Source organism: Tupaia chinensis, unplaced genomic scaffold, assembly GCF_000334495.1.
Source record: "Tupaia chinensis unplaced genomic scaffold, TupChi_1.0 Scaffold000037_18, whole genome shotgun sequence".
Lineage (NCBI taxonomy): Eukaryota > Metazoa > Chordata > Mammalia > Scandentia > Tupaiidae > Tupaia > Tupaia belangeri.
Window position 1 is genome coordinate 949,209 of NW_006159476.1, and position 12,772 is coordinate 961,980.

Here is a 12,772-nt window from a genome sequence, read left to right on the forward strand (position 1 = left end):
AACATGCTGGTGGATGTGTATGTGCCCAGAATCCTGACAGGTGGAAATATGGCAGATGGGACTGTGGCGTGACCACACTCAACAGGGGGACATTCTCCTGCTCCTCCTCTCTTCAACAAGTGTTCGTACCCTCTGGCAATAAAGACAAACAAACTAATAGTAATAAAAGAGTAATACCAGAATAGGAAGACTCTGCTATAAACAAAAGACTCGCAAAAACCACTCAAATAAGCGGACTAATTAAATACCATACCTTTGCCACACGCCTAGCATTCATGTAATCTCTACTTCGGTCTTCAATCATTTTCTTAGCTAAATGAATATTGATACCCTAAAAGAAAATATACATTATTTGAAAATTAAATATAACATTTTAAAATTAGTACAATCCAGTTCACTTATTCTTTTACTAAATAACTTCAAATTCTTTATTTTAAAAAGTTTTGTTTAATAAAATAAACAATCATATTATGTGTTTCAAAGATCAGTAAGGATCTACTTATGTCTAATGAACTAATAGTAGGTTTTCATATATTAGGAACTTTTAAAGATGGGGGAATCATTGAAAGAGTCAATTATTTCATAAGAAGTTCTATTAATAAAGAATGATGTACATACAGATTCATCTGGGTAAGCAGCCATGGTGCAACTTTAGTATCCATTTCTAACTAGGTGTACCACTTAAACACACACACACACACACACACACACACACACACACACACACACAACAGAGGGAGAAGGGGAACCCCAGCCGAGGCGCTCCATATCATACATTACTTATTACTAGTGATATTTTATTGCTATTGATTGTTATTATTACTCTTCCTTCTCTGTATTTTCCAGAGCTCTCTCTTTTTAAATATTTTATTTTAGTTTAGTTTTCCTTTGGGTTAGTTCTTAGTTTTTTTTTCCCACTTTTCATATGCCCCAAGTTATTTTTAGATAGCTCCTATTTTCTGAAAATTCTTGATCTACATATTTAGTTTGATTTCATGTTTTAAGTTCTACGCTTTCATATCTAACAACCTACTTGACAGCTGTCACTGCTCATAATACATACAGTATCAAAATGAATATATAAAAAAACAAGCAACCAACACACACACACACACACACACACAGCAGAGGTAGCAAGGGAAGCCCAGCCTAGCAGTTCTCTGTGAGTGGTCCACGGCTTCCTCCCCTTTCAGCAGTCTATGAAATCAAAATAATTTCACACAATACTAAGACATTATATGCCTCTCTCATGAATACATGATGGAATTTTCCAGAAGCCAAATGCCATTCAATATCTTAACAGACTGAATTCAGAAACATACATGAAAACCCATCTAATCTTCTAATAAGATATATATTAAGAAGATTTGCATACATATAAAATAATGCCATGGTTCTCACTAAATTTTGTCTTATTATGGAAAATAAAGGTTTTCTTAATGCTGCTTATATAAAATGCAAGGAACTTATTATTTGTTAATTTTAAGTGAATTTATACATATCTTGAAAATTTTTCAGTTTTAACTTCTAATATGCTAAACACTTATACATAAAAAACATGTTAAAAACAAGTTATATGTGGTTGTCAATAGCTTCTAAAATCCTAAGACCAAAGCATTTGAGAACCATTGGTCATGCCTGTCAGGGAAGAGCTTCACTAGCTTATAGAATTCTTCCAAATCACAATGTGCGCATAAGGAACATTCTATCAGTGAAAGGATATATTTGGCATATGTTTATATATATTAGAGGTATTCAAAAAGTTGAAAATATGGAGAATGTACATTATGTATATTATGCATGGGATTCCATTTTTTGGCAGCAAAATTAACTTGTACTTTAATTCCATTTTCCCACAATTTTTTTGAAGAGCCCTCTTGTGGGCTGATTAGCTCAGATGGTTGAAGCCTGTGCTAGTGGCACAAAGATCCTGGATTGCAGTTATGTATCTCACAAAGTTAGGCCAATAATCACATAACTATAATTAGGGGAGAGGTACATGGCAACTGAGTATTACTGCTACGAAAAATAATCCCAAAGGTATCGTTTCATAGGAAGTCAATGACAATGTATGTGTATGTGCACAAATGTGTGGGTACGGCTTAGCACCAAATAAAAATATCTTTATAAGACTTATATTTCTTGGGGACAGTGTGGTGGTTAAGGTGCTGGACTCCCATGTGGCCAAAAGCAGTTCAAGTCCTAGACCTGGTGGTTTGTTTTCTTAGTTTTCCTCTCTCTCTCTTTTTTCCCCTCCCTCCCTCTCTGGTGAATGCATGTGCCCTATAGCAAAATTAAAAAAAATAATAATAAATAAAAATTTAATAAGTAATTATCTTAAAAAATTACAGTTCTTCCAGAAAATTCTCTAAAAAATAATAACACTAACATCGAGACTCTCAAACCATGGCAAAACATTTGAAGTAGCCCTTTCATTATAATTAATATGAAATCAGACAATATACAACACTGATAGCCAAGTATCTGATACTAAAAAGGCTAGAATCCACAAATTAATAATATATAAAATCAAAGTAGGGCCAACCCGTGGCTTGGTGGTTAAGGTAGCTGGATGCCACATGGCTGACTACGTGGTTCAAGTTCCAGACCCATAGCTTGGAAAACATGCTGGGTGTGTATACATGTGTGCCCAAATCTCAACAGGAGGATAAATGGAAGAGAAAGGGCTGCAGCCTGATTATGACCCAGGGAGGCACTTTCTCACTTTCCACTCCCTCTGTCTTCTCTGGTGAGCACACACATCCTTGGCAAAAATGAATTAATTAATTAAATTTAATGATTTGCTTTATAAAAGTAAACTAGTATGGCCTAATTTACCTCTTCATACTTGTTATAGTCTCTCCAGAGTTGTTCAATGTTGATCATTGGATTAACACAACCTCGTTGATAAACTCTTCGGACAGCTGTTATTCTCTGATTTTCTGCATAAGATCCAACAGCTTCCCTGAGATTGAATAAGAAATGCCATCAAGGGACCAGCAGTTAGCGTAATGGCTATGTTGTTGGACTCCCATGTAGTCAACCACAGTTCGAGTCCCGGACCCGGTGGCTAAAACTCACACCAGGTGCATATGCATGCATGCCCAAGATGCTGAGAGAAGAATGGAGGAGAAGGGATTGCAGGCATGGCTTGCTGTCTCTGTCTGTCTCTGCCTGGTGAGCGCACATGCCCTATAGCAAAAACCTCTCCAAAAAAAGAAAAAATAAATAAATGCCATCAATCATGTATTATAGCCAAATCACTGTTATGTGGAAAAAAATGGAAAATACTTACACGCCTTTTAAGAAATTGATGTAATCCACCCAAATCTAAGAAATTAAAAAAAAAGTTAGTATCTTTCTTGATATCTCCAAATTTAAGTGTATATATTAAAATTTTTTACTCTACCTGATAAGACATTATTTCCATTCCAATTTTGTCTAATGCAAAGTCATATGCTTGAGCCATTTTTTCTCTGAAATGAATGCAAAAAACTTTTTAAAATGTTATTAAAATGTATCTACAATTAAACATAACTTCTGGGACCAGTAGTTAGCGTAATGGCCATGTCGCTGGATTCCCATGTAGTCAACTGCAGATCGAGTCCTGGACCTGCTGTTTTTCTCCAAAAAAGAAAATAAATAAATAAATAAATAACTTCTGATCCTATAACCAGAACATCATTTTAACCTTTTATTGACAAAGAGCAGGCTGTAAATATATAATATAAAGTAGTTCTTTAATGTTATGCTTGTCAATGTCATTAATTTATGTACTTTGCTTCCTTCATCTATTGCATATAAGCTTATCAAAGATAAGGCCCATTTATTACTTATCTTTATAGCCTTTAAGTTGTGTAATTCTATTTACTTATCTTTCTCTCTTCATGATGGACATGTGTGCACACTGTGGGAATGAGAAAGAGAGGCAACCATGGGGTCAGGCTTCACTGTGATCCCCTCTGCAGGACTCCAGTGTGTTAGACCCTCGGCGCTCACGAGTGGTTAAAATGTGGAGCCAAGCATTTCTGGAGCAGTGCATTGCAGCTGCACCACAGAGCAGGTCCTGCCTAACTTCATACACATTAGATGCAAATGTGAAAACGTGGTTCTCTCCTTAAGGAGGTAAGTTAGGGTGAAGATCTATTACCTCTGAAGTAAAATTTAGGGGGAAAGAACTTCCTGCTCAATGTAAGGCAATAAGTATAATCAGAAAAAATAATAAAGATAGAATTCCAGTGACAGAAATAACTTGCCTGTTTTATGTACAAAAACAACATCTAAGAAGGTCCATTATTTAGATTTAGCAAAGGTGGGTAAGTGGGAGTAAGTTGTAATAGGGACATCAACTACACAACAGAATTGTCAAAGATACCTCGAATTATGTGGCATATTACATTGTCACCTGCCAAGAAGGGTGCCAGGACAAGCACACAGACACCTGATAAAGAGCTTGGTAAATCTGTCACAGTAGGTTTATGTTTTCCTATCAGAGGGCTTGGGTACTCCAAACCTCTAGTGGCTTTCTTTGAAGCACTTTTTCAAAGGTTACTGATTTCATGGAGAACCTTAACTTTTAGAATCCTAAAGTTGGGACCAGTGGTAGCATAGTAATTAAGTTGGATGGAGTCCCACGTGGCAGACTGTGCTATCTGAGTCCCAGACCCTGACCCTGTGGCATAAAAAACACATTAGGCACGTATGTGGGTGTCTGAAATCCTAAAAGAAAAATAGAGGAGGGGGGCTGTAGCCTGGCCATATCCCCTAAGGGGTGCTTCCTAACTTTCCCTCCCTGCTCAGAAACCTCTCTCCAATGAGCACACATGCCCTATAGCAAACTTAAAAAAAAAAGCTAAAGTCCCCTCCCACCTGGAGCTAAGAGAAGGTGCAAGATTATGGGGTACTGATTATAGGCTTGGAGATGGCTTGCATTTTTTGAGATCCTGATGATTCACTTACTTGTAACTTGGCAATTTACCCTTGGTCTCTCGGACATATGAAAGATAACACTTCCATAAATCAATGTGCAGAACCTTCATAAGGCATCTCTGAAATAGCTTTAAATACAATAAAATATTATCAGACTCCAATGAAATAAACTTCATACATATATCAATGAAATAGAACATTAAAAAGATTAGTTCATTTTATGAACTTATTTTCTTATAAAGGGCAAATATCAATTCTCTCTTGTTTTCAGTTAAGACAATTAAAATTCTTCTCATGATATTAGTCATAATAGACCAAAAGAGAATTTTTTTCCTTTTGGAAAAGTTATGGTGAGCATTTTTAAGCATATGAAAAAGTTGAAATGCAATGAATTCCTATGTGTAATTACTACCCAGATTCAAGAGTTGGTAACACACACACATACATACATACACACACACGGATATGTGTGTAGATATATATATATAAAACAAAGATTGAATATACACATATATATCATCTAAAGTCTCAAGTTAAGCTGTGGAATAAAATTCAAAGTATACTTAAGAGGACTCACCTTTTCAACCTTGTCATAATTTTTAGCTTTAATCTGAAGAGAAATAAAGAAAGATACAGAATTAAAATCATTCTTTTTTAGAATATCAAAACACTATTTCTACATTGTTGGCCACTTTTCTGGACCAATTTTTAACCAACCTTGCAAATTCATCTCCAATTGTCGCACACAAAAACACACACCCCCACACACACACACACACACACACACACACAGCAGAGGTAGCAAGGGAAGCCCAGCCTAGCAGTTCTCTGTGAGTGGTCCACGGCTTCCTCCCCTTTCAGCAGTCTATGAAATCAAAATAATTTCACACAATACTAAGACATTATATGCCTCTCTCATGAATACATGATGGAATTTTCCAGAAGCCAAATGCCATTCAATATCTTAACAGACTGAATTCAGAAACATACATGAAAACCCATCTAATCTTCTAATAAGATATATATTAAGAAGATTTGCATACATATAAAATAATGCCATGGTTCTCACTAAATTTTGTCTTATTATGGAAAATAAAGGTTTTCTTAATGCTGCTTATATAAAATGCAAGGAACTTATTATTTGTTAATTTTAAGTGAATTTATACATATCTTGAAAATTTTTCAGTTTTAACTTCTAATATGCTAAACACTTATACATAAAAAACATGTTAAAAACAAGTTATATGTGGTTGTCAATAGCTTCTAAAATCCTAAGACCAAAGCATTTGAGAACCATTGGTCATGCCTGTCAGGGAAGAGCTTCACTAGCTTATAGAATTCTTCCAAATCACAATGTGCGCATAAGGAACATTCTATCAGTGAAAGGATATATTTGGCATATGTTTATATATATTAGAGGTATTCAAAAAGTTGAAAATATGGAGAATGTACATTATGTATATTATGCATGGGATTCCATTTTTTGGCAGCAAAATTAACTTGTACTTTAATTCCATTTTCCCACAATTTTTTTGAAGAGCCCTCTTGTGGGCTGATTAGCTCAGATGGTTGAAGCCTGTGCTAGTGGCACAAAGATCCTGGATTGCAGTTATGTATCTCACAAAGTTAGGCCAATAATCACATAACTATAATTAGGGGAGAGGTACATGGCAACTGAGTATTACTGCTACGAAAAATAATCCCAAAGGTATCGTTTCATAGGAAGTCAATGACAATGTATGTGTATGTGCACAAATGTGTGGGTACGGCTTAGCACCAAATAAAAATATCTTTATAAGACTTATATTTCTTGGGGACAGTGTGGTGGTTAAGGTGCTGGACTCCCATGTGGCCAAAAGCAGTTCAAGTCCTAGACCTGGTGGTTTGTTTTCTTAGTTTTCCTCTCTCTCTCTTTTTTCCCCTCCCTCCCTCTCTGGTGAATGCATGTGCCCTATAGCAAAATTAAAAAAAATAATAATAAATAAAAATTTAATAAGTAATTATCTTAAAAAATTACAGTTCTTCCAGAAAATTCTCTAAAAAATAATAACACTAACATCGAGACTCTCAAACCATGGCAAAACATTTGAAGTAGCCCTTTCATTATAATTAATATGAAATCAGACAATATACAACACTGATAGCCAAGTATCTGATACTAAAAAGGCTAGAATCCACAAATTAATAATATATAAAATCAAAGTAGGGCCAACCCGTGGCTTGGTGGTTAAGGTAGCTGGATGCCACATGGCTGACTACGTGGTTCAAGTTCCAGACCCATAGCTTGGAAAACATGCTGGGTGTGTATACATGTGTGCCCAAATCTCAACAGGAGGATAAATGGAAGAGAAAGGGCTGCAGCCTGATTATGACCCAGGGAGGCACTTTCTCACTTTCCACTCCCTCTGTCTTCTCTGGTGAGCACACACATCCTTGGCAAAAATGAATTAATTAATTAAATTTAATGATTTGCTTTATAAAAGTAAACTAGTATGGCCTAATTTACCTCTTCATACTTGTTATAGTCTCTCCAGAGTTGTTCAATGTTGATCATTGGATTAACACAACCTCGTTGATAAACTCTTCGGACAGCTGTTATTCTCTGATTTTCTGCATAAGATCCAACAGCTTCCCTGAGATTGAATAAGAAATGCCATCAAGGGACCAGCAGTTAGCGTAATGGCTATGTTGTTGGACTCCCATGTAGTCAACCACAGTTCGAGTCCCGGACCCGGTGGCTAAAACTCACACCAGGTGCATATGCATGCATGCCCAAGATGCTGAGAGAAGAATGGAGGAGAAGGGATTGCAGGCATGGCTTGCTGTCTCTGTCTGTCTCTGCCTGGTGAGCGCACATGCCCTATAGCAAAAACCTCTCCAAAAAAAGAAAAAATAAATAAATGCCATCAATCATGTATTATAGCCAAATCACTGTTATGTGGAAAAAAATGGAAAATACTTACACGCCTTTTAAGAAATTGATGTAATCCACCCAAATCTAAGAAATTAAAAAAAAAGTTAGTATCTTTCTTGATATCTCCAAATTTAAGTGTATATATTAAAATTTTTTACTCTACCTGATAAGACATTATTTCCATTCCAATTTTGTCTAATGCAAAGTCATATGCTTGAGCCATTTTTTCTCTGAAATGAATGCAAAAAACTTTTTAAAATGTTATTAAAATGTATCTACAATTAAACATAACTTCTGGGACCAGTAGTTAGCGTAATGGCTATGTCGCTGGATTCCCATGTAGTCAACTGCAGATCGAGTCCTGGACCTGCTGTTTTAACTCATGCCACGCACGTGTGCATGTGTGCCCAAGATCCTGGGAGGAGAATGAGGAGAAGGGATTGTGGCATGGTCATCCCCCCTGGGGGGTGATTTCTCGCTTTCTGTCTATCTGTCTCTCTCTGTCTTTCTGGTGAGTGCACGTGCCCTATAGCAAAAACCTCTCCAAAAAAGAAAATAAATAAATAAATAAATAACTTCTGATCCTATAACCAGAACATCATTTTAACCTTTTATTGACAAAGAGCAGGCTGTAAATATATAATATAAAGTAGTTCTTTAATGTTATGCTTGTCAATGTCATTAATTTATGTACTTTGCTTCCTTCATCTATTGCATATAAGCTTATCAAAGATAAGGCCCATTTATTACTTATCTTTATAGCCTTTAAGTTGTGTAATTCTATTTACTTATCTTTCTCTCTTCATGATGGACATGTGTGCACACTGTGGGAATGAGAAAGAGAGGCAACCATGGGGTCAGGCTTCACTGTGATCCCCTCTGCAGGACTCCAGTGTGTTAGACCCTCGGCGCTCACGAGTGGTTAAAATGTGGAGCCAAGCATTTCTGGAGCAGTGCATTGCAGCTGCACCACAGAGCAGGTCCTGCCTAACTTCATACACATTAGATGCAAATGTGAAAACGTGGTTCTCTCCTTAAGGAGGTAAGTTAGGGTGAAGATCTATTACCTCTGAAGTAAAATTTAGGGGGAAAGAACTTCCTGCTCAATGTAAGGCAATAAGTATAATCAGAAAAAATAATAAAGATAGAATTCCAGTGACAGAAATAACTTGCCTGTTTTATGTACAAAAACAACATCTAAGAAGGTCCATTATTTAGATTTAGCAAAGGTGGGTAAGTGGGAGTAAGTTGTAATAGGGACATCAACTACACAACAGAATTGTCAAAGATACCTCGAATTATGTGGCATATTACATTGTCACCTGCCAAGAAGGGTGCCAGGACAAGCACACAGACACCTGATAAAGAGCTTGGTAAATCTGTCACAGTAGGTTTATGTTTTCCTATCAGAGGGCTTGGGTACTCCAAACCTCTAGTGGCTTTCTTTGAAGCACTTTTTCAAAGGTTACTGATTTCATGGAGAACCTTAACTTTTAGAATCCTAAAGTTGGGACCAGTGGTAGCATAGTAATTAAGTTGGATGGAGTCCCACGTGGCAGACTGTGCTATCTGAGTCCCAGACCCTGACCCTGTGGCATAAAAAACACATTAGGCACGTATGTGGGTGTCTGAAATCCTAAAAGAAAAATAGAGGAGGGGGGCTGTAGCCTGGCCATATCCCCTAAGGGGTGCTTCCTAACTTTCCCTCCCTGCTCAGAAACCTCTCTCCAATGAGCACACATGCCCTATAGCAAACTTAAAAAAAAAAGCTAAAGTCCCCTCCCACCTGGAGCTAAGAGAAGGTGCAAGATTATGGGGTACTGATTATAGGCTTGGAGATGGCTTGCATTTTTTGAGATCCTGATGATTCACTTACTTGTAACTTGGCAATTTACCCTTGGTCTCTCGGACATATGAAAGATAACACTTCCATAAATCAATGTGCAGAACCTTCATAAGGCATCTCTGAAATAGCTTTAAATACAATAAAATATTATCAGACTCCAATGAAATAAACTTCATACATATATCAATGAAATAGAACATTAAAAAGATTAGTTCATTTTATGAACTTATTTTCTTATAAAGGGCAAATATCAATTCTCTCTTGTTTTCAGTTAAGACAATTAAAATTCTTCTCATGATATTAGTCATAATAGACCAAAAGAGAATTTTTTTCCTTTTGGAAAAGTTATGGTGAGCATTTTTAAGCATATGAAAAAGTTGAAATGCAATGAATTCCTATGTGTAATTACTACCCAGATTCAAGAGTTGGTAACACACACACATACATACATACACACACACGGATATGTGTGTAGATATATATATATAAAACAAAGATTGAATATACACATATATATCATCTAAAGTCTCAAGTTAAGCTGTGGAATAAAATTCAAAGTATACTTAAGAGGACTCACCTTTTCAACCTTGTCATAATTTTTAGCTTTAATCTGAAGAGAAATAAAGAAAGATACAGAATTAAAATCATTCTTTTTTAGAATATCAAAACACTATTTCTACATTGTTGGCCACTTTTCTGGACCAATTTTTAACCAACCTTGCAAATTCATCTCCAAACTTTCCTATTAATCTTGTTCTTTGAGGGTAAAAAATAATATGTTTGAACACAATATAAATATTCATTGCAAATATACCCCAGATTAATTTATTCTATATGAATAAATTTTCAGTCATTTACATTTATAATTTTGTGAATTTAGAATTTTATTAAATAGCAAAAAAAAAACAAATACAGAAATATAAACAAGACTTAACCAAATAGGGACTTGCATATATACTGAAGACAAACTTTACTTGAAGCCTTACTTTCTGTGAATAGGTACTACTAGAATAATTGGAGTAAAAGAGGAAATTTGCAAATTTCAAGTACACATATTCAGCTAGTCGGCCTATGACAGTGCAGGCTGAATGGGCACTGAGGAAGCCACAGTGGACAGTGACAGCTAGCTGGCCTATCACAGTGCAGGCTGAGTGGGCACTGAGAGAGCCACAGCGGACAGTGACAGCTAGCTGGCCTATGACAGTGCAGGCCGAGTGGGCACCGAGAGAGCCACAGCACAGTGAAAGCTAGCCAGCCTATGACAGTGCAGGCCAAATGGGTACTGAGAGAGCCAGAGTGGATAGTGAGGCACGGTATGACTAGTACTTTCTCTCTCTCTCTCTTTTTGGAGAGGTTTTGCTATAAGGCGTGTGTACTTGCCAGAAAGACAGAGAGACAGAGACAGAAAGCGAGAAATCACCCCCCAGGGGGAATGGCCACGCCGCAATCCCTTCTCCTCCATTCTCCTCTCGGGATCTTGGGCATGCACGCACACACACCTGGGGTGAGTTTAAGCCACTGGTTCCAGGACTCGAACCGCAGTCGATTACATGGGAATCTAGCGGTATAGCCATTACACCAACTGCTGGTCCCCCTAGTACTTACACTTTTACAAAGAGAATAAAACAAAAATATGGAAGGAGCATATGGAAAAGACTGAGATAGGGAAGCACAGGGTGCTGCGGGAACATTTAGGAGGAGCAAACATACGGACTTTGGGAACTGCAAAAGATTTGCTGGTAAAAGTTGAGATCTCAGACCAGCAGATGGCATAATGATCATGTTGCCGCTGGACTCCCACGTAGTCGACCACAGGTCAAGACCCAGATCCAGCGACTTAAAAGCTCATGCTGGGCACATGTGTGTGCATGTCCATAATCTTGAGAGGACATTAGAAAAGGAATTGTGGTTTGGTCATCCCTCCAGGGGATGATTTCTTGCTTTCTCTCTGGTGAGTGCACATACCCATAACAAAAATATCTCTAAGAAAAAAAAGTTAAGATCTCAAAGAGATTATTGGATAAAGAAAGCAAGGAGGAATTGTATGTGCAAAGACCAAGGTTAGATATTCGACTTCTTTTACTTTTGAGTATTCTCATCAAATACTAGACCTAACTGCTCAGCTGTGTTAGCTCAGCAGGTCTTTGTTTCACCTTGACAGATACATATTTGGACTGGAGAAACTTTCACTTCCAGTCCTCTTCTCTCAAGTAGTATAAAGCTTCCCCACGTTTAGGCTGATTCAGAGAAGGCTGATGATAGTCTCTTTTCAATATTTTGTTGATAACTTTCTCTCTCTAGGACCTGTAAAGTTTCATCTTGATCTTCCTTGTTCATAAATTTTACTAAAATGTGCCTACACATAGGTCCTTGCTCTTTCGAGCAGTTTAGTCAAGGCTGTGGAATCAGATCTCTTAAGGTTCACATTCTATCACTTTCTCTTATTTTCTCATGTGAATAAGGAGGAGAGGACTAGTACCTACGTGGCCAGCACCAGAAATCGTCATTCACTATTATTACCATCAGTTCTGTCTGGAACTTGCATGCCTGCTGGACCTACAGACTCAGATCTTTTCTAGCTCAATTTTTCTTTTGAAAATTGTCTCAGGGTCAGTCAATGGCATGGAAGCTAAGGCAGCTGGACACCACATGGCCAACTACCCAGTTCAAGTCTCTGCTTGAGAAACAAGACAGAAGGATATGTGCCTAAAATCTGGAGAAGAGAATGGAGAAGGGACTGTATAATTCCTTGGAGTTATTGGATCCATGGATGTGCCATTAATTTTTCTGTTCATGCACTGAAGGCAGATCGGCTGTCCTAGGGTAGTAGAAACTGACTGCTCCACCATGCTGGCTGGGTAGCAGGTGTAGGTAGTAAATAGCTTCTGCTACTCCTCTGCCAAGGAACCAGAAAGAAATCTCTGCACAAGAGGAAGGAGGCCTCAGCCTGCCTGTTCGGTTCTTTTTGGTTTCCTGGAGGCCAGGTTGATGTCCATATTCCTTTGGGGTAGAAAGGGAGTTGAGTGGTTCCAAGGATTTCTTTTCTTTTTTTTTTTTTTTAAAGAGGTTTTTGCTTTAGGGTG

General features: G+C 37.3%; 1 protein-coding gene across 1 annotated transcript in view; it reads right to left on the minus strand.

Annotated features, from left to right (window-relative positions):
* Positions 1 to 12,772, minus strand: part of CSTF3 (cleavage stimulation factor subunit 3) — a 101,771-nt gene that overhangs the window by 24,296 nt on the left and 64,703 nt on the right. Inside the window, exons 4-9 of the mRNA XM_006140447.3 lie at positions 10,267 to 10,299; positions 9,720 to 9,817; positions 8,007 to 8,073; positions 7,893 to 7,927; positions 7,436 to 7,562; positions 254 to 331 (exon numbers count right to left, since the gene is read on the minus strand). Coding sequence (XP_006140509.1) covers positions 254 to 331; positions 7,436 to 7,562; positions 7,893 to 7,927; positions 8,007 to 8,073; positions 9,720 to 9,817; positions 10,267 to 10,299 — 438 coding nt within the window. The remainder of the gene's footprint in view (positions 1 to 253; positions 332 to 7,435; positions 7,563 to 7,892; positions 7,928 to 8,006; positions 8,074 to 9,719; positions 9,818 to 10,266; positions 10,300 to 12,772) is intronic.